Source organism: Myotis nattereri, assembly GCF_964212035.1.
Source record: "Myotis nattereri genome assembly, chromosome: 10".
Taxonomy (NCBI): Eukaryota; Metazoa; Chordata; class Mammalia; order Chiroptera; family Vespertilionidae; genus Myotis; species Myotis nattereri.
In genome coordinates, this window is record NC_138085.1 from 24,718,223 (window position 1) to 24,738,642 (window position 20,420).

The 20,420-nt window shown below is 58.6% G+C and overlaps 1 protein-coding gene across 5 annotated transcripts in view; it reads right to left on the bottom strand.

The window, feature by feature from the left end:
* Positions 1–17,609, bottom strand: part of KCNIP3 (potassium voltage-gated channel interacting protein 3) — a 70,451-nt gene extending 52,842 nt beyond the window's left edge. Inside the window, exons 1-2 of one of the 5 annotated variants that reach the window (XM_081101394.1) lie at positions 17,454–17,609; positions 1,791–1,956 (exon numbers count right to left, since the gene is read on the bottom strand). In XM_081101394.1, coding sequence (XP_080957520.1) covers positions 1,791–1,956; positions 17,454–17,468 — 181 coding nt within the window. In that variant the 5' untranslated portion in view covers positions 17,469–17,609. Of the gene's footprint in view, positions 1–1,790; positions 1,957–7,879; positions 7,941–17,453 lie in introns of those variants that run through there. The other 4 variants (XM_081101397.1, XM_081101396.1, XM_081101395.1 and 1 more) reach the window with 4 other exon arrangements.
* Positions 17,610–20,420: the final 2,811 nt, after the last annotated feature.

Below are 20,420 nucleotides of genomic sequence, written 5' to 3' on the forward strand. Positions count from 1 at the left end.
CCTACCTCCCCTCACCCACCCTCCCCACTCCACCTCCTCACTCCACCCTCCTCACTCCACCCTCCTCACCTCCACCCTCCTCCCTCCTACCCTCCTCACTCCTACCCACCTCCTACCCTCCTCCCTCCTACCCCTCCTCCCTCCTACCCTCCTCATCCTACCTCCTCACTCCACCCTCCTCACTCCACCCTCCTCAGTCCTCCCTCCTCACTCCACCCTCCTCACTCCACCCTCCTCACTCCACCCTCCTCACTCCACCCTCCTCACTCCACCCTCCTCACTCCACCCTCCTCACTCCACCCTCCCCACTCCACCCTCCTCACTCCACCCTCCTCACTCCTACCCTCCTCACTCCTCCCTCCTCACTCTACCCTCCTCACTCCTACCCTCCTCACTCCTCCCTCCTCACTCCACCCTCCTCACTCCTACCCTCCCTCCTCCCTCCTCCCTCCTCCCTCCTCACTCCACCCTCCTCACTCCACCCTCCTCACTCCACCCTCCTCACTCCACCCTCCTCACTCGACCCTCCTCACTCCACCCTCCTCACTCCACCCTCCTCACTCTACCCTCCTCACTCCTACCCTCCTCACTCCTCCCTCCTCACTCCACCCTCCTCACTCGACCCTCCTCACTCGACCCTCCTCACTCCCACCCTCCTCACTCCTACCCTCCTCACTCCACCCTCCCCGCTCCTACCCCATCATGCTGGGGGAATAGGGCTACGGCTGTGCCCATTCTCCAGCGAAGGGGACTGAGGCCCCTGGAAATCACAGAGTGTCTGAGACAACAAACAAGACAGCTGTCAGAGCCACATCTGCACCCTTTCCTTAAAGTCAGAGCGGCAGAATCTCATGCACACCTGTTTGTGTGTGTGCCTGCGTGTGGCATGGACACCTGTGTATGATATGTGTATGTGCATGGTGAGCAGGTGTGCACACGTGTAGCAGATGCACAGGTGTTCATGGTTGGTATGCACAGGTGTGAGTGCATGGTCTGTGCATGTATGTGAGAAGATGGGGCTGTTCAAGGCCACACACAGCAAACACCAGGTATTGCCACAGCCAGCACAGGGCAGCCACTTCTCTCCATGCCTCACAAACACCCAGAATGCAGGCCCGGTGAAGAGCCAGCACCAGCCCTGCGTGTGCTAGGGAGGCCCCTCTTCCCAGACCCGTGCACACATTGCTGCCCATCTTCACATGTGCCCTACATGTGCCCTGCAGGTGAGCACCAGCCCCCACCCCATTTTTAAATATATATATATTTATTTATTTCAGAGAGGAAAGGAGAGGGAGAGAGTGATAGAAACGAGAGAGAGTCATTAACCGGCTGCCTCCTGCATGCCCCTCAACTATGGATCGAGCCCACAACCCTGGCATGTGCCCTGACCAGGAATTGAACCGTGGCCTCCTGTTCCAGGGTCGATGCTCAAACACTAAGCCACACTGGCCGGGCAACAGAGGACTTAGAAAGGATGAGTTCCGGCCCCATGTTACCCAGCAGGTGAGGTGGGTGCAGCAAGCCCAGCCTGCCAGCCTCTGAAACTGGGCCCCACCCCACCAGCGACCCCAGTAGCACCTCAGCATGGTCCCAGCCCTCTGTCTCCACCTTCGGGGGCCTTGCCTTGAGCTCCGTGGCCTGCATGGATGAATGAGGACGGGCACGAATGAATGAAAACATCTCCGATGGAGACAGAGATGGTGTGGCCTGGGTTGGGGCCCCAGGTTGATCTCTGAGCCCCCAGACAGGACAGAGCTCCGATCAGATCCCCAGCCCCGCCCCAGCCCTACCTGAGCCCTGTGGGGCAGTGCTGGACAGGATCCACTTGACCAGGCAGCACCGCATCACGGCCTGGCGGGTGAGCCTTGGCCTCTGCCACTTGACACCCTGCTTCTTGCTTAGTGGTGTGTCCCCAGGGTCCCCCAGGAGGCTGCCATCGGACATCTTCATCATCTCCTGCAGCAGGAACAGGCAGAGGGGTCCTGAGCCCTTGCTCACGAAGGGCACCACCAGATTGCTCCAGACTCCCCCACTCTCCTGGGCAAGGCCGTCCCGTCCTAAACTCCACCCAGGGACCCATCTTCCAGGGTTGCATGCCAGGAGCCCCCAGTCCCGGCCAGAGAGTTGCAGGGGCCCTTCCCTCTTGCATGGGCCATCTCCTGCCCAGTGCCTCACCAGCCTACCTCTCTGTGCAGGAGCCCTTGGTCTGCATGGCGAGGCCATGTTGCAGGCACAGACAGTTTCCATTAGGAGAGCAGCCCAGTGCCCAGGACAGAGAAGTGGGTGGAGAATGACCAGCGAGGCCATGAGCCTCCCACACACACTCTCCTCCAGCCACACCAGCCTGGTTGTGGACACACCACTCTTTCCCACCCGCTGTGCTCCTCACGGCTGTGGAAAGCCTTCCTCTCAGGGCCCAGGGAGCCCTACTCATGCTTTAAGACCCAGCCACCAGGGTTCCCCAGCTTCTGGGCCGAGGGACTGGGCCTGCCCTTGCGTGCAGTGGAACTCCGGGTCGAGGGCAGGGCCTGTGGGCTCCCCACTCTGCACCCTGGTCTGGCACACGACGGGGTCCCTGGAAGGAGGGAGATGAGGTCTAGACTTGCTCATCAAACTCCCGCCCTGACATGGGTCTGGTTGTCAGAATTGGACAGTTCCTTAGAGATCACAACCTCTCCCTTGACTGAAGCCCAGAGAGGGCAGTGGATCTGCCCCGGGTCACACAGCAAAGCCCGGCCTCCACTTCACCACCGCGCCTCCCATCTTTTTCTGCCTGAGGGAAGGCGGGGCTGCAGGAGGGACCCCGGCCTCCGCGGGGAGGCGCACAGATGGAACCCACTGCCCTGGGTTGTGCGATGATGTGAATACACAGCTCAAACAACAAACTGGAGGCATCTGGGCGGAGAGGCCACAGGAGTTATTCGGAGATGCTGGACATGAGCTCCATGGTGTGGACGGGAGAGGACAACCTGGGGAGAGGCCCCAGCGCAGCCAGATTGGTTTTTCTACAACAATATTTTGAGCCGCACCCCATCCTGGCCCTTGGAGCACCCACCGTCCTCAGTGCCCACTCTGGCAGCAGGGCGACCCCTTGAGGGCAAGGCTTGGGAGGGTTGTGTGCAGCCAGCAGCCATGGTGGCCCCTCTGGGCATCTGCCCAGTCTCCTGCCAGGGACGGCTATGCCATGGGTGTGGCCTGGCCAGCTGGGTCACGGCCACAAGCAGCCCCCAGGCTCATTCTATTTGTGACAGGCCGAAGTGCTGGCTGTGGGGGGCAGCAGCACCCCGTGTGGGTGGGTGGGTGGGTGGCCAGGATGGTGGCCACAGGGCTGGCTGGTGACATCCTCTGAGGGTCAGCGTGCTGTTGGCATAGCTCTGAAAACTCTTTGGTTGTTCAAAGCAAATAACAGATAGCTGTGCAATTAGGTGGCTTCTGCAGAGGCCGAGCCCCAAACAGCCCTGCCTCAGGTCCTCAGGTGCAAGGAGCAGAACCTGACCCAGGCTGATTTTAACCAGAAAGGAATGAGCAGGGCGCAGCAGGGCCAGTCCCAGCCTCCCCAGGGAGGACAGACAGCCAGACCGACAGACTGCAGCAAAGAGCAGGTGGCTGGACAGCCAGACCTCAGCCATGGTCACCCCACAGAAGGGGCTCATGAACACCTATGCACCTGGGTAACACTGGGCTAGGGATCCGCCTTCTCCCCTCCCCCCCCCCCCCCCCCCCCGCCCCCAGCCTCATGCCCTGCTGTCCCTGGAACCTGGAGGCTGCAGCTGGGGTGTCTCAGTTGAATCACTAGCTTCAGGTTCAAGGCCAAGCGGAGAGGAGTCCATTGTCCCAGCCCAGTCCCTGGCTGCAAGGTGAACGGGGAAAGCAAGTGCCTGGCCTGCTAGACTCTCTCATCCTGCCCCGGTGGGGGCTCTCCTACACGTGGGGAATAAGAAACCGCCAAAGCATCTTCTAATGGTGGGATCTGTGGGTGCCGAATGGTGAGGGAGCTGGTCTGTTCATCTTGAAAGGTCCCATTAGGTGGGAGGTCCCCCATGAGGTTCAAACACATTTTGGGGGGAATTGGGCTTCCTGGTCAGTATCTGGTGAAGTGGCCACCTAGACAGGTCCACTTCCAAACCCCTAATCCTGACTTTTGGGGCATTCCCCAGCCTGGGGCCAGCCTCCAGCTGCCCCTCTCATAGTCATCAGCCCCCCCAAGCCACGTCCCACCACACACCCTCCTTGGTAACACCCCCCTATTCCTCTCCTCCTCCAAGGCTCAGCCTGGCAAGGAGGCAGGGGAAGTGGTGCCCAGAGCTGCAGCAACCTCGCCATCCTGGTGGCACGGAAGGAGGGAGCAAGCAGGGGAGACAGGGCCCCAGGATTCTAGGGACGCTGAGGGAGGCCCCTCCACACACCACACGAGCACATGCTCACATGTACAAACATGCACACACACCCGTCCAGGGGGGCATCTTCTCCATTGTTTGTTTTTATTTTTTAAATCCTCACCTGAGGGTATTTCTCCATTGATTTTTAGAGGGAGTGAAAGAGAGAGGGAGAGGCAGAGGCAGAGAGAAATATTGATGTGAGAGAAACACATCGATTGGTTGCCTCCTGCACTCGGGCTGGGAAGGAGCCTGCAACCCAGGTGCGTGCCCTTGACCGGAATCCAACCCGGGACCCTGCAGTCCACGGCTGACACTCTATCCACTGAGCCAAACTGGCTGGGGCCGTGTTCTCCATTATTAATGATCTTATTCAGGAGAGAAATGGCCTGATGAATAAAGTCTTTATTTTGGTCCCAGGGGTGGGGTGAGAGGAGACAGGCAGCTGCTGCTTCGTTACCACATGAATTTTTGCTGAGGGCTCTGGGTTAGTGGAGGGTGTCAGAGGCAGAAACTGAGGTGGCCTCAGAGCCTGGGCAGGACCCCCTCTCAGGATAGGGCTGGCACCCCTGGCCCCGGGGACTCCTTCTGCTGCCCAGGCCTGAGCTCTTTCCTCTTGGAAAGCCTGGAGGCCGCACGCTGGCCAAGAGCTCCCCTCCTGCATTCTCTTCTGGGTCTCAGTGTCATCTCATCGTCATGACAACCCAGAGGTCGGCGTTGCCACCCCATTTTAAAGATAAGGAAAGCAGTGCCAGCGGAGACTTTCATTTCAGGGCCACAGCGCTCATGGCTCCTGGTTCCACCGTCAGGCGGTCTTGGCCATGAGCCGCTTGGCTCTCCTGGGGCCAGGCCCTCTGAGAGGCCTGGAGAGTTGAGAAGGGCTTCCCCAGCCCCCGAGTCATGGCCCAGCCCCCGCTCACAAATGCTCCGCTGTGCTCCCGGGCTAGGAGCCCCGGTGTGTTCTCCCTGAGCCGGGTCCAGGGAGGGGGACGGCAGGAGCCGCGGGCCAGGTCCTCCACATGACTGAGGGCCTGGGCCCCTGTGAGCCACTCTCTATGAAGGGGGTCCTCACAGTAGGAATGAGGGGCCCACAGTGGCTGAGCTGGGGCAGAGTCACACAACCGCCAGGAGGGGTTGAGTCCTGTGGACTAGGCCCATCAGACCTCGGGGGAGGGCAGGGGAGTGACAGCTTCTCATCCTCATGAATATTTGACACTTGTCTGTCTGGGAGAGGGTCTGGCTGGGCTGTCAGGGACTGTTATAGCCACTCCAGCTCCCGCCCCTTGGATGGGAGGCCCTGGGGCACCGAAGGAAGGGGGGGTGCGAGAGATGACACATCACCCTCCACCCCACTGGGCCTCTGTGAGGGAGGTAACAGTCTAGGACCGTGGGGTCAGTGAGAAGACCCCCACAGGAATGAAATCCCCACTCACCCTGCTTAGCACACCCAGGGGCATTTCAGATAAAACCCCAATGACCTGGTCCAACCTGCAGAGCCCCACTCCAGTCAAGCCCTGCCTCACCCTGGTCAGCCTCATGCCATCTGCCTGCCACCACCTCACCCTGCTCTTCACATGCCCAGCACAGCCTCCTGTCCTTTACCTGCACATTCCCCTCCTCCACCTGCACATTCCCTCCTCCACCTGCACATTCCCTCCTCCACCTGCACACTCCCTCCTCCACCTGCACACTCCCTCCTCCACCTGCACACTCCCCTCCACCTGCACACTCCCCTCCACCTGCACACTCCCTACTCCACCTGCACATTCCTTCCTCCACCTGCACATTCCCTCCTCCACCTGCACATTCCTTCCTCCACCTGCACACTCCCTCCTCCACCTGCACACTCCCTCCTCCACCTGCACACTCCCTCCTCCACCTGCACATTCCTTCCTCCACCTGGACATTCCCTCCTCCACCTGCACATTCCCTCCTCCACCTGCACACTCCCTCCTCCACCTGCACATTCCTTCCTCCACCTGCACATTCCCTCCTCCACCTGCACACTCCCTCCTCCACCTGCACATTCCTTCCTCCACCTGCACATTCCCTCCTCCACCTGCACATTCCCTCCTCCACCTGCACACTCCCTCCTCCACCTGCACACTCCCTCCTCCACCTGCACACTCCCCTCCACCTGCACACTCCCTCCTCCACCTGCATACTCCCTCCTCCACCTGCACACTCCCCTCCACCTGCGCACTCCCCTCCACCTGCACACTCCCTACTCCACCTGCACATTCCCTCCTCCACCTGCACATTCCCTCCTCCACCTGCACATTCCCTCCTCCACCTGCACACTCCCTCCTCCACCTGCACACTCCCCTCCACCTGCACATTCCCTCCTCCACCTGCACATTCCCTCCTCCACCTGCACACTCCCCTCCACCTGCACATTCCCTCCTCCACCTGCACACTCCCTCCTCCACCTGCACACTCCCCTCCACCTGCACACTCCCTCCTCCACCTGCACACTCCCTCCTCCACCTGCACACTCCCTCCTCCACCTGCACATTCCCTCCTCCACCTGCACATTCCCTCCTCCACCTGCACATTCCCTCCTCCACCTGCACACTCCCTCCTCCACCTGCACATTCCCTCCTCCACCTGCACACTCCCTCCTCCACCTGCACATTCCCTCCTCCACCTGCACATTCCCTCCTCCACCTGCACACTCCCTCCTCCACCTGCACACTCCCTCCTCCACCTGCACACTCCCCTCCACCTGCACATTCCCTCCTCCACCTGCACATTCCCTCCTCCACCTGCACACTCCCTCCTCCACCTGCACACTCCCTCCTCCACTTGCACACTCCCCTCCACCTGCACACTCCCTCCTCCACCTGCACACTCCCTCCTCCACCTGCACACTCCCTCCTCCACTTGCACACTCCCTCCTCCACCTGCACACTCCCCTCCACCTGCACATTCCCTCCTCCACCTGCACATTCCCTCCTCCACCTGCACACTCCCTCCTCCACCTGCACACTCCCTCCTCCACCTGCACACTCCCTCCTCCACCTGCACACTCCCTCCTCCACTTGCACACTCCCTCCTCCACCTGCACACTCCCCTCCACCTGCACATTCCCTCCTCCACCTGCACACTCCCTCCTCCACCTGCACACTCCCTCCTCCACTTGCACACTTTATCCCTTGGACTGTCCAGGCTGACCCCTTCTCTCTGGCAGGCCCCCTTCAGGTCAGGTACTAGGAGTTCCCCTCACCTCCAGGTTGCCCTCCTTCATGCAGGCTCAATCTCAGCACTTACAGTGCCTTACAGCATGCATGGCGTTTGAATTTATCGTATGTATTAGTTTTCTGATGCGTTTTCTGTCTGTTTCTCACTTCCCCTGCCCATGTCAGCTCTGAGGGCTGGCCCTGGCCTGTTGTGTGAATTTCTTTTCCCCATCAAGCACCCAGCACTCAGGAGGCCCTCACTTTCAAAACCAAACAGTAAAAGAACAAAGTATCCGTGAGAAGATGGCAAAGCCCCGCACAGACCTTTCCCCGAGGAGGACACACAGGTGGCCAAGAAGCACATGAGAAGATGTTCAGCAGCATCAGCCTCCTGGGAAGTGCAAACGAAAGCTGTCATGAGATGTCACTCGTACCTATCGGAATGGCTGGGAAGTAGTGACAGCACCAAGTGCCTGCAAAGATGCAGACAAGCCACCTCACTGCGGCTTGCTGGTCCTGATGTGATGCGTTAGCCGTTCTGGAAAACAGGTGGTGGCTTCTTAAAAAGCAAATATGCAACTGCCACCCAACCCAGCCATTGTGCCCTTGAACATTTATCCCAATGAACAAAGCCTGCACACAAATGTGCACAGCAGCTTCACCTGGAATAGTCCCAAACTAGACAGGCCCAAGATGCCCTTTTTAAGGTGACACCATGGAGTACTAGGCAGTGATCAAAAGGATTGGGCTATTACCCTGGCTAGTGCTCTCGGTGGTTAGAGCATTGGCCTGCATGGTGGTTAGAGCGTTGGCCTGCACACTGAAGGGTCATGGGTTCGATTCCCAGTCAAGGGCGCATGTACCTGGGTTACAGTTCGCTCTCTGCCCCCAGTCAGAGCATGTGCAGGAGGCAACCAATTGATGTGTCTCTCAGATAGATCTCTCTCTCTCTCTCTCTCTCTCTCTCTCTCTCTCTCTCTCCTTCCTTCCTTTCCACTGTCTCTGAAAACCAATGGGAAAAATATCCTCAGGTGAGGATTAACAACAACAAAAGGAAGGGACTATTGTTGCAAACAATAAACTGGATGACTCTCTAGGAAATGATCCTGAATGAAAAAGCCAACCTCAAAAGATCGCATACTGTACAGTTCTATTTCTATAGAATGACAAAACTTTAGCACTGCAACAGGTTAGTGGGCCGGGGTTAATAATGGGGCAGAGGCGGCGGAGGGAGGTGCGCTGTACAAGGGCAGTTCATGAGATGCTTGTGATGGACCTGCGCTGTGTTGTGACTGCGGTGGTGGAAACACAAAGCTACATACGTGCATAGAATCGCAAACACTGAGTGCATGCACATGTACACGCACACACACACACACACACACACACACACACAATGAGCACGTGTAAAACTAGGAAGGCCAGATGAGGCTGGTGGACTGCACCACTGTCGTGTCCCACTGCGACCTCTGCACTACAGTTTTGCAAGATGCTACCGTCAGGGGAGCTGGGGAATACGCAGAATCTCTCTGTATTATTCTTTCAGCTGCATGAAGATCTACAATTATCTCAAGTTTCAAGTCAAAAATGCTCTCTTACACTCACACACAAAAGAGTATTAAAAAAATACAACCACACACAAAGCCCTCAATAAATATGAACTATTGATTGGATTCAAGTCCCATGATACTCTCCATAATTTACCTTCCCTCCCCCCATCACTTGATGTCAGTGTCCTTGCAACAGGAGACAGAGCTTCCATCTTCCATGGGCCTCAGGGAATGGCTCGGGTTGAGTGACAGAGACCAATGGAGCCAGAAATCTGGGCCCTCGGGTCATGCTGAGTCCCCCGTTGCACATCCGGTCCAGGTCCCAGAAATGGCCCTAGGCTGGCACTGGGGACCTGCTTGCCTCCTCTGAGGTCTACAAGGTTCCTTCTGGGCAGAGGCTGCAGGTGGGCAGGGCCAGGCCCTAACACTCACCCCAGAGCCCCGAGACTTCCAGCTCCTGCCTGAACAAGAGGGCCAGGGGCAGGTCTCAGAGTCCCTCCAAGTCCCCTGCCCACGAGGAGCAGGGGAGGGACAGACAGGATGCCACATGGCGAGGCACCTACTATGTGCCTTATTTCATGGGCACACCAATCTCCTGAGGTCACTTAGACCCTCCTCCAGATCAGCCAACTGCAGCCCACACCCTGCCCTGGTTTCTTTCTCACACCCGCTTACCAAGCTCCCCCAGGCCCTGTGCTGTGCTCTCCCCTACTCGAGGTCAAGGAGGACTCAGCCCAACTTGCTCAACTTCAGGTGTGTCCCAGGGGGCCTGACTGGAGGTCACTGGCTCCAGGGAGAAATGGCCCCAGGCTGGCTCTGCCATTGGGCACCCAGGAGCTACCTCTGCCTGGCACAAGAGATGACTCCTCTAACTCCTGATGGTCCCCCTCTCTTACAAAAGCAATGGAAAAAATATCCTCCGCAGGCAACATACGGACGGGTTATTGTTTTCATTTTGGTGATGTTGCTATGGTTACTTTTGAGGAAAGAGTGAAGAAATAAAATGGACTCACTGTAGTCAAGCTGCTAAATTACTAAAATCAAGTAGACTGGGATGTGAGGAAATGATTCTATTCTTGCTTTAAGTAACCTGGGAACTTGAATTTTTTAACTCTCCACTTAGGCCTGGAGATTACACATATATAAATATGATATAAATACTACAGATAACCCTCTGGTCACCCCCTGAAGGACTTAGAAAAGAATGGTCACATATCCAACAGCCTGACACGACCATCCAGACCATCAGCTACCTTAACGATTATCTCCTACCTAGACCAACCCAGAAGCTAGGAAGGCAGGACTGATTCTTCTCAAGAATGTCGTTTTTTCTATAAGGTCCCTTAGCTTTTCTTTCTTCTTCAGGGCCCTTAGGCATTGCCTAGTTGTGTTTGGGGTTTATAAACCAGAAGACCCTTGAATGAATCCTCATCATGTATTTCCAGCCGAGGCCTCCTGATTCATTTACACTCGATCGACACCTACTTCAGCAGCTGCTACCAGCCCTCCATTTACAATAATGACTTAAAGACTCCCTTTTAGAATTGCTTGTCAAAGCTTAAATTGTGAGTTCATTTAAAGTAAAAAAACAGTAGCACAGATAAAACAAAATTGGTGAAGGCAGAAGACAAACAGGTAGGAACTTATAGGCCGAGAGGCCCACTGAAGGTGGCCAGGCTCTGTCCCCCACGGTGGTCACTGGCCACCTGTGGCTGCCAAGCACTTGGAATGTGACTGGTCCAACTCCAGATGTGCCCGCAGTGTAAACACACACTGGATTTCAAGCCTTTACTTACTAGCACGCAAAATGGCTCGTGAGTAGTTTTTATGTCGATTGCACATTGAAATGATGATATTTACAAAGGGTTAAATAAGATACATTATTAAAAATGCTCTCACTCTTTAAAAAATGTCCTCTGTGGACCCACCCGGACATTTGAAGTGGCTCCTGTGGCTCGCACTGTCCATTGGGCAGCACTGCCCCCGGCTCCCCTCTCCCCCCCTCCTCCCAGCCAGGGCCAGGCAGGGTTGTTTCAGAAAGGCGGCCTGGTGGAGTGTTAGGAGGGTTGGGTGACAGTGAAGCAGGAGGCCAATTTGGGGGGCTGCTCCCGCCCAGGGAGAAAGGGGGCTGAGCCAGACCCCGGCAGTGGGATGGGTGGCGGAGATGCTGTGTGCCGGTGTTTAGGACCTGCTGCAGATGTGGGTAGTGATAGGGGGTCGAGGTGACTCCTCAGCAGCTGAAACGTCACCACGGAGATGTAGGAAGCAAACCCTCATGCCTTCCAGCTCCCCCGGAATCCAGTACAGACTCTGCCCCAGGAGCACCATCCTCTGAGAGTCTTCACCACACTTGCCAGGCCAGATCACCTTCGACAAAGCACGAACCTGGGCCCAACATCCCACCTCATGGCTCCCCACTTCCCACAGGTCCCCTGAAAGGTCAGGTGCCCACAGTTCACAGCCCCCTGCCCCGTGGACACAGCCTTATCCTGTGGGGCCCATCTGGTCAGGCGTTGGGGGCGAACCGAGGCAAGACCTTTGAACAGCCAGTTCAGTCTATGGTTCTCACCAGCTGTTCTGAGAACCCCTGCGCGTGGCCCAGAGCAGGCTTGGCAGCGGCCACCTGCAGACAAAGGCTGCTGCGGGGATGGGGTGCACAGCTGGAGGCCATGGAGGGCCCCGGTCCACCTGAGTTACGATACCCAGGCTCCGTTCCCAGAGCTGATGTCATGTGAGTAAGCATGTATGTGAAAGGCACGGCCGACGTCTCCCAAGACACATATGGATGCAAAGCAGCATGAACAGCTTCGGACCAGCAGATGCTGGTTCAGAAGACGCACTTCGGAGAGGGTAGGGGTGGTTTCAGGCTGCTTACTGTTACTTCAGGCACCAGGAGCAGTGGGGAGAGGTCTTGGTCAGCCGGACAGGGACTTGAACTCTGGGCCCTCGCCTCCTGGCTGGGTGACCTTAGACGAAGTACCTGACCCAGCTGCGCCTCAGTCTCCTCACCTGTAAATGGGGATGATAATGTGCCCGCACAGGACTGTGGGAAAGGTTAACTGAGCTGACATGCACGAAGCCTCCAGAAGGAGTGATTAGCACTATTCTTCACCCTTCTGATGCCAAGAGAGGGCCTGGCCACCCGGTTCCAGGGGCATGGCCAAGCCCATGGCCCCGTGGTGTTTGGCAGGGAGACCCAGCCTTTCTGCTCAGTTAGCGGCACATCAGAAGCGCCTGGAGTGCCCACACCTGCCTGCCTGAGGGCTGCAGTGCTTGCCTGCACTGCTCGGTTTGTTAAAGCCCCTCAGTCCATTTGAAAGCACTGCTCAGGTTTAGAGCCTCTCCCTCCAGACAGGAAATGCTGGGCCTGGTCTGTGAGAGGGACAGGCTCCAGGCTCCAGCCCAGTCTCTCTCCTCCCAGCAGAGTTGCCCTAGGGTGGTGGTCGGCAAACTGTGGCTCGCGAGCCACGTGTGGCTCTTTGGCCCCTTGAGTGTGGCTCTTCCACAAAATACCACGTGCGGGCGCGCATGTACAGTGCGATTGAAACTTCGTGGCCCATGCACAGAAGTCGGTATTTTGTGGAAGAGCCACACTCAAGGGGCCAAAGAGCCGCACGTGGCTCGCGAGCCACAGTTTGCCGATCACTGCCCTAGGACACACACAGGCCTGTTCAGGTGGGGGCTGCCTGGCCCTCACCCATCGGGGTGCTGCAGCGCAGGCTGGCTCACTGAGCACCCACTCATCGCCTGCTCTATTTCCATCACTTGGGACAGATGGCAGGAAGTGGCAGTGGGCGTCACATCGTGCGGCCCTGAGTGTTTGGAACGGGAGGCTTCTGGGATCCTCGATTCTCCACCCACCCCTGGACAGAGACAGATGTGGGCCAGGCAGCTTGGCTGATGAGGGGGAGCTGGGTTTGTCATGAGTCCCTGCAGACACCTGCATGGGCACGTGCTTGAACACACACACACACACACACACACACACACACACACACACACACCTGGCGCTACCCCTCTCAGAGCCCTGGAGCAGGAGAGGGGAGAACTGGCCTCTGATGACTGCCACCTGGGCCAGGACACAAATCATCTGCTCCCTGCCACTGTGCTGCCCAGGAGGGGAGAGTCTCACTAACCCAGGGGTCCCCACCCCACCCCCCCCAGCTGCTCACTGACCACATTCTATTGTCCGGCCTTTTCCGGGCTCCACCCAGTCACCAGAAAACAGGGGCATTGACACCTCCCGGCATCATGGAGCTCTCTCTGTGCCCCTGGGGCTGTGCTAAGAGGGTTGGTATAAGATCTCATTGTCTCTAGAGGGTTGATAATATTTCCTCAGGAAAGTGAGGAGACCTCCGCACAGAGGAGCTGCATAACTCACCCAAGGACATACGGTCAGCTGGTGTAAGGCTGGGACTGAGTCAGACTAGCAGCCCACAGGTGCAGCCACGTTACCTCTCCAGGCCCCAGGTTTCCCGGCAAATGTTGCATGCAGGGCGCTGTGATAGGCCAGGGCACAGATGTTGTGCATGTGGGCGGGGATCTACGTCATGTCACCTTTGGAGGTGATCCAGACCTCGACACCCAGCCCCACTGGTCAGCACACGGCCCTGACTAATGTGTGGGCTGCACAAAGGCTCTACGTGAATCTGAGTTCCAGATGCAGAAATTGAGGCCCAAGGCGGGGGAGGGGAGGATGGGCCCTGCCCAAGCCCACAGACTCAACAGGGAAGAGTTGGGGCTAGGATTGACTCTCTGGGGTCCCTGCCTAGATTGCCCATCTCGAGAGAATCATAAAACGGCCAGAATGGACTGGGCATAGGTGGCACCAGCAGCAGGGGGGCCCACGTTTGCCTCTTGATGGAAGTGCCCATGTGCAAAAGGTGGGGAAGGGCGGTGTGGGGGGCAGCGCTGGGGTAAGGGCAGCGCTGGGGAGGAGGCTGGAGAGAACCAGCAGCTGCTGTGCCCAGCTGAGCCAGCATGGGCACAGGCCAGCCTGATGGAGGGAGGCTGGGCAGAGACCTGAAGCAGCAGATCCAAAGCGGGAGGCCAGGCCAGCTGGGAGGTGGGACAGGGCCCTCTTGGCTATCCTGCCTCAGCTCTACTCAGCCCCGACCCATCCCACCCTGGTGCCTGCAGGGCCCCTGGGATCTCTCCCTGTCCCGTGGCTGCTCTGTGGTTCTAGGACATGGGCTGATCACAGCTGACAGATGCACCTGTTGGAGGGAACATCAGTCAGCCGGGGATGGGGAGCTGGTGGGGGAGGGGAGCAGTACAGCACAGTGACTCACTTCACACTGCACCCTCCTTCTGCTCAGGCTCCTTCCTGCCCTGTCTGGGACCAGCGAAGGGAGACCTGCCAAGCTCTCCCCCCTCTTCTTTCTTTGCCTTGGAAATCAAGGCAGCCCTTGTGGTTCACAGAGGTCACATCAGGCTCAACAGCTGCTCCTGGGCCTCACCCGGGCTGCCTTGGCATGGTGGGGGAGGGGGCCCGAGTGCCCCAAGCCAGACTGAGTCTGCAAAGCAGCTCCCACTCTTGCAGAAGCTTCTGCTAAGAAAAGGGATCCTGAATTCACAAACCCCAGGTTCTTTTCTTTGCAGCTCTGGCCCTGCATCCTAGAAAGGGGCTCTGGAGGCTCCAAGTTGCACGGCTGATCCAGGAGACGTGGCTGGGTGTGGGACCTGCTTGCGTGCAGTCACTAAAGGGTTCAGAGGATTCGAAGCCACAAGCACACAGAGCCAGCCCTCAGCTGGGAGAGGGCCCCTCCTCAGCCACCTGGTTCCAGGTGTGCATCTGTCCCCTGCAGTCCTCTCCAGGACCCCCCCTCCCCCAGCCCTAGGGAAGTAAGACAGAGCAGGTTTCAAATCCCAGTTGCAGCTATGTCACTTGCCATCTAGGGCAGGCCTCAGGTTCATCTGTGAAGTGGGTACAATGCCAAGAGCTACCTCGTGGGCCGCACGTGGGTCCAGGGAGATGATGCAGGTACAGGGCCAGCCCTGACCTCCCAGCCTCCACCTGGAGAACAGTTAGAGCCTCTTCGGGCATCTGACTCATGCCTCAGCTCCAGCCAGGCAGATTGAGGGAGCAAGTCGGGGCCCACCTCCTGAAAGTGCCCTGCAGGAAGGCTGCAGCCTGGCAGGTAGAGGTTCCTGGGGCACACTCCCTGGAACCCCGGCAGCAGGCATGAACCCCGGGCCACAGGCATGCCCACTCCAGCAGAGCCCACTACTCACAGAGTTCAAGTCTGGGTGCTGTGATGGGCAGACTGCTCCCTCCTCTGAGCCTCGGTGTCTGCAGAGGGCAGTGACTGTGCTTGCCCTTTGGGGCTGCTGTGAGGACCCATGTATGATGAGAGGGTGCATGACGGGAGGGTGCATGACAGGAGGGTGCATGACAGGAGGGTGCATGACAGGAGGGTGCATGACAGGAGGGTGCATGACGGGAGGGTGCATGACAGGAGGGTGCATGACGGGAGGGTGCATGACAGGAGGGTGCATGACGGGAGGGTGCATGACGGGAGGGTGCATGACAGGAGGGTGCATGACGGGAGGGTGCATGCAGGAGGCCGAGGACTGGGCCCTGACCGTGGCAGTGACAGGCAGCCTGCGCCCTGACCTGCAGTCCCTCCTGCCGCTAGTGAAGGTGAATTTCACAACCGGTTCTCCTGCTGACCTTGGTAAATGGCTCAGGGGCAGCTTCCTCAAGGACCACTGGCCATGCCTGGCCCTGCACCAGCAGGTGTGGGCCCTGCTCCAGTCACAGGAAGGCTACTGGCAGGTGCAAGGCCCCTCGAGATCCTTAGGGACAGGAGCCAGTTGTGGAGGAGGAGGAGGGCGGATGGCAGTGTGGGGTCACAATGGCCAAGGGGAGGGCCAGGTGCAATTGTTGGAGGGGAACACTTGAGCTACTCCCACCACCCATCCGGTAGGGGCCAGCCAAGCTCCCAGGATGAGCTCTGGGCGTTAGGGCAGAGGCAAGGCAAGAGGATGACTGTCTACATGCAACTGTGCAGCCCAGGGCGCCGGGGGCAGGTGCTGCGTGTGGCCATGCGGTGCGTGCTCGCACTGACCTGCGGATGGGCAGGGACTGTGCTGGCAGCGGTGTGTGTGTGCACTGAGCCTGCAGTGTGTGCGCCTAAGAACAGGCACTGTTCCTCTACGTCTGCCTGCCCGCCGGGGCTGCTGGGAGAACAAGCACCCCTTCAGCCTGCCCTGTTGCCAAGCTTGAAGAGGTTTGTGTTGTCACCTCTGCTCATCCTCCTGGCAGCCCTGGGAGATGGACTAGGCGGGGCAGGGGTGGCCGGGCTCTGAGCAGTGTGGCCTGAAGTCAGCCACAGCCCACCGTTCGCCCCTTGTTCTCATGGGTGAGAGATAGGAGTCCGTCTTTGGGGGCATCCACTCTCCCCTCGCAGGAGACCCTGGTTGTATTTGAGCTTTCTGCTCGTCCTCCTCTCCTCTTCCTACCACCTGCAGTCCTGGCTGGGGCTCCCGCAGCCCTATGGGCCTTAAGGTCCCCTCAGAATGGGAGCCAGGGAGCCCGATGGAGCCTGCGTCCCTGCTGACCATGGCCCTCCGTGCCCGCCCTCCTCTGCCCCCTCTGGACTTCTGCCCGAGAGAAAAAGGCAACCAGCCTTGTTCAGAGCATTGTTATTTGGGACGTTCTGATGCACACAGACCTACTCTCGGTGCCACTTCCTGCCGCAGAGAGAAGTCCCAGCACAGGAGGAGCTCGCATGGCCTCCGGACGTTTTCTGAGTGCTAACTGTGCTCTGGGGGTCAGCTATGTTCCTTTCCCTCCTTCTTCACTTAATTATTATGCATCCTTCCCACTACCCTGTCACCATATCTTGACCCCCACCCCAGGCATTTCCCTTGCTTTCTCTCTCTCCAAACTCCCAACAGCCCCCAGAGTGAGAACTCTCAGCATGTGTCCTTGTTAGGGACCCCATGGTCCGTTAGGGAGTAGGCATTCATTCATTACTTGAATCATTAAAGGGTGCATCGGTGGCCAGCCCTCGAGCATAGGACACTCCCTCCCAGCACGCAGGGTCCCGGCTCTAAGGGCTATGGAGCCAGGCTCAGGGACCACACAGAGCAGGACCAGCCACATGGCTGACCCCAGGTTCTCCTCTGTCCAGCTTCTGTGCCACAAACACCTAAAAACTCTCTCCCACCCAAATGGGACCCCAGGAGTCTAGCCTCCCAGCCAGGACACCCCAACACTTATTTCCCCAAAGCGATTCTATAGGGGACAGCAAGGGATGCGCTCAGAAAGGGAGGAACAACAGGTCCCTGGGTGGTCCGAGGCAGCCCCCAGCCCACAAGACCCCAGCCCCGCCACTGCCTACCTTGGCGCGCTGCATCCCGGGTGCTGAAGGAGACGGTGGCCGGCCTCCCCTCCTCACAGCCCAGGAGATCAGGACTGCCGGGCAGGGCTGGCAGCTGCCTCATGTTTGCTTGGACTGGCAGCTTCTCGCCCGCCCCCTGCCCACCCCTCCCTGCCTGTCTGCTTTTACGGGCTCCACCCCTTCTGCCTCTCTCTGCCTCTCTCTCTCTCTCTCTCTCTCTCTCTCTCTCTCTCTCTCTCTCTCTCTCTCCCCACCCCACCTCCGGCCCCAGGCAGCACTGTCCCACTCTGAATAAATGGATAGGTCCTAATCCTGCCCTCTCGGCCTGTTGAAGTCCTGCCAGTCTGGCTCTCTGGGTCTCCCATCCGCCCCTACCACCAGGGGTCCTCTCTGTGCCGCCCCCACTCTGACCCTTTCTCTAACACACTTTCTCTGCTCCCCGACTTTGGTGAGGGGAGGCTGGGATACGTGGGGGGGGGGGTGCAGAGCCCAGGCTGGGGGAGGGGCTTGAGTTCCTGCCCAAGTGAGGGGCAGCCCTCCTGTCGCTGCCGTCCCCTCCTCACAACGCCTTGTGGAGGGACCAGAGAGGACCTCAGGCCATGCATTGCAGTCAAGAGCCTGGTGTCCCCTCAGCCGCCCTCCTCCCTGTGGGGACATCACTGTGGAGCGCTGGGTCCGAAACGGCCTCACAGATGGAGGCTCACCACCCGGAGAGGGTGACAGCTACCGGGACACATCATCCGGGTCACCCACAGGGGTCCTTCCACCTCTTTCACCTGCCACCACTTAATTATCCCTTTCTCACCCCTGGGGCCTTGCCATGGGAGAGCCCTCCCAGGTAGCCTGTCCCTCCAGGGCCTGTCATCTGTCCCTGCCTGGAACCCCATCCGGTGGCTGAGGGACCTCATCATATCCCCTGGGTGGGGGGTAGAGGAAGGGGTGAGGGTCCCTGGGCATCTTTGGGAGGGTAGCGGACTCCTGGGCCTTCGCTCAGCCCCCAGGGAGATCCCCCGGGAGCCAGTTGCCTGAAACCTGGCCAAGTTTCCCTTTTCTGCACCCTAGCGCCAGCCTGAGCCAGTGGTTCCCATGGAAACAGAGCCCTGTGACACCCTCCTCTGCAGCGGGCACAAGGCGCTCACACGCTCTTTTCCTATTTTTTAGCCAGTCAGTTCGCTCCAACTCTCAGATCCGCAGGGGAAGAGAGCGGCCAGAGCTGGACCCACTGAGTCCGGACGACCACCTGCAGAGCGGGAGGCAGCCGGGTGTCTGCCCGGCTGGACTGCCAGGGCTGGGCCTGGGAGGAGGTGCAGTGTCGGTCCCAGGCCGAGCTCCCCGGGAGCCCCGGGGCCGTTCACCGGTGGCCTCTCGCTCCGAGCAAGACCCCGCAAGGGACGCACGGAGCACGGAGTCTGCACAGTGGCCTAGGGGGAGTGTCATCACCTGATGTGATGAAAGTGAGACCCAGGAAAGTTAAGGACTTGCCCAGGGTCCACAAGAGAGTGACACAGCCTGTCCTGAAAGCCTGGCTCTTCCACTCCAAACAGAGCACAAGGCTAAGCCCCACCCTCCCTCCCAGGTTCCTTACACCAACCTGGCAGTCTGCCACCACGCTGCCCAGCACGGGCCTGGCCTTACTTCTGGCCTGGCCTGAAGAGGTAGGACCCCAAACCACTCAGAATGGCTTCCTTCAAGTTGAAGAGCCTCTAGCTGTGACAAGACATGCCCAGGACAAATTGCCCCCCACCCCTGCTCCACCAGGCCCTTGTGCCTTTGGGCTTTGAGAACCTCCCACTGCAACTGCCATGCAAGGGGTGCCCCTCATAAAACACAGATTTGGGGAATGTGTGCCAGGCCATGACCCTTGCCCACCCCTGCTCGGCGCCCCAGGCACTGCCAGTGGGATCCCTCCACTGGACGAGGAGAGTGGAGGTGGAGGCCACCCCTTGGAGGCCCCAACAGTGGTGTGGGCACATGGGGTCGGCAGACTTCCCCAAGAGTGTCTGGGAGTTTCTGAAGATTCGTGGGCAGCGTGTCAGACCCAGAAGAGGTTGCAGCAGGCAAGCTGCGGGAGGCCCGACCGGTCAGCATGAGCACTTCAGCCTGAGGTTTCATCAGGGGTGGGAGCAAGGATGGCGGAGTTTGAAAGAGGGAAAGTTAGGGGGTGTTTCAGAAGGTGGAGTTTCCTTGTTTACATTTGAATGCACTGCCATAGAAAGAAGGCAGACGACAGCCATCTCAGCTGGCTGAGGCCCTCTCTCATCCCACCTTAGGGAGGAGCTCATAGCACCCCCACCCATGAGTGTTGGGGTTTCCTGGGCTTTCCTCCATCCAGGCCCAAGGTCACCACCCCCAGTAGGCACTCAAACCTGGCTCCCTGGAACCCCTAGCCAGTATCTTTTTCGGGCCCTTTTCTTGGGCTCTGGCTCTGCCTACCTACCCTGGCTGGGGGGGGGGGGGGGGGCGAAGCAAATAGGAAGAAGAAAGGGGAGAAGGAGGATTGAGGGAAGGAAGAGTGGGAGGAGGAGATTGAGAGAGAGAGAGAGAGGGGTGCTCAGTAGTTTCAGAGTTTGGGCCACTGCCCACCAAGAGCCACTGTCTGTGAGGAAGGGGCGTCTAGGTAGAGGTGGGTTTCCCTCTGCACATGGAGCTCAATAAATGTCTGTTGCCCAAAATCAGCCCTTCCCTGGACACCTCAGCCCTCAGGCACCACTGTGAGCCACACAGCTCTGGAATTGGAAAGCCACCTGACAGCTGTATGTCGTCCGCTGGTCCTCAAACCTCTTCGGCAGCTGGATGGAAGTCTGGCAGAGCCGGGATGCTGCTTGGTGGTGACCCAGTGGTTCTGTCACTTCACTTCACACAGCAGAGTCTAGGCCAGTGGTCAGCAAACTGCGGCTCACAAGCCACATGCGGCTCTTTGGCCCCTTGAGTATGGCTCTTCCTAAGCCTTAGGAGTACCCTAATTAA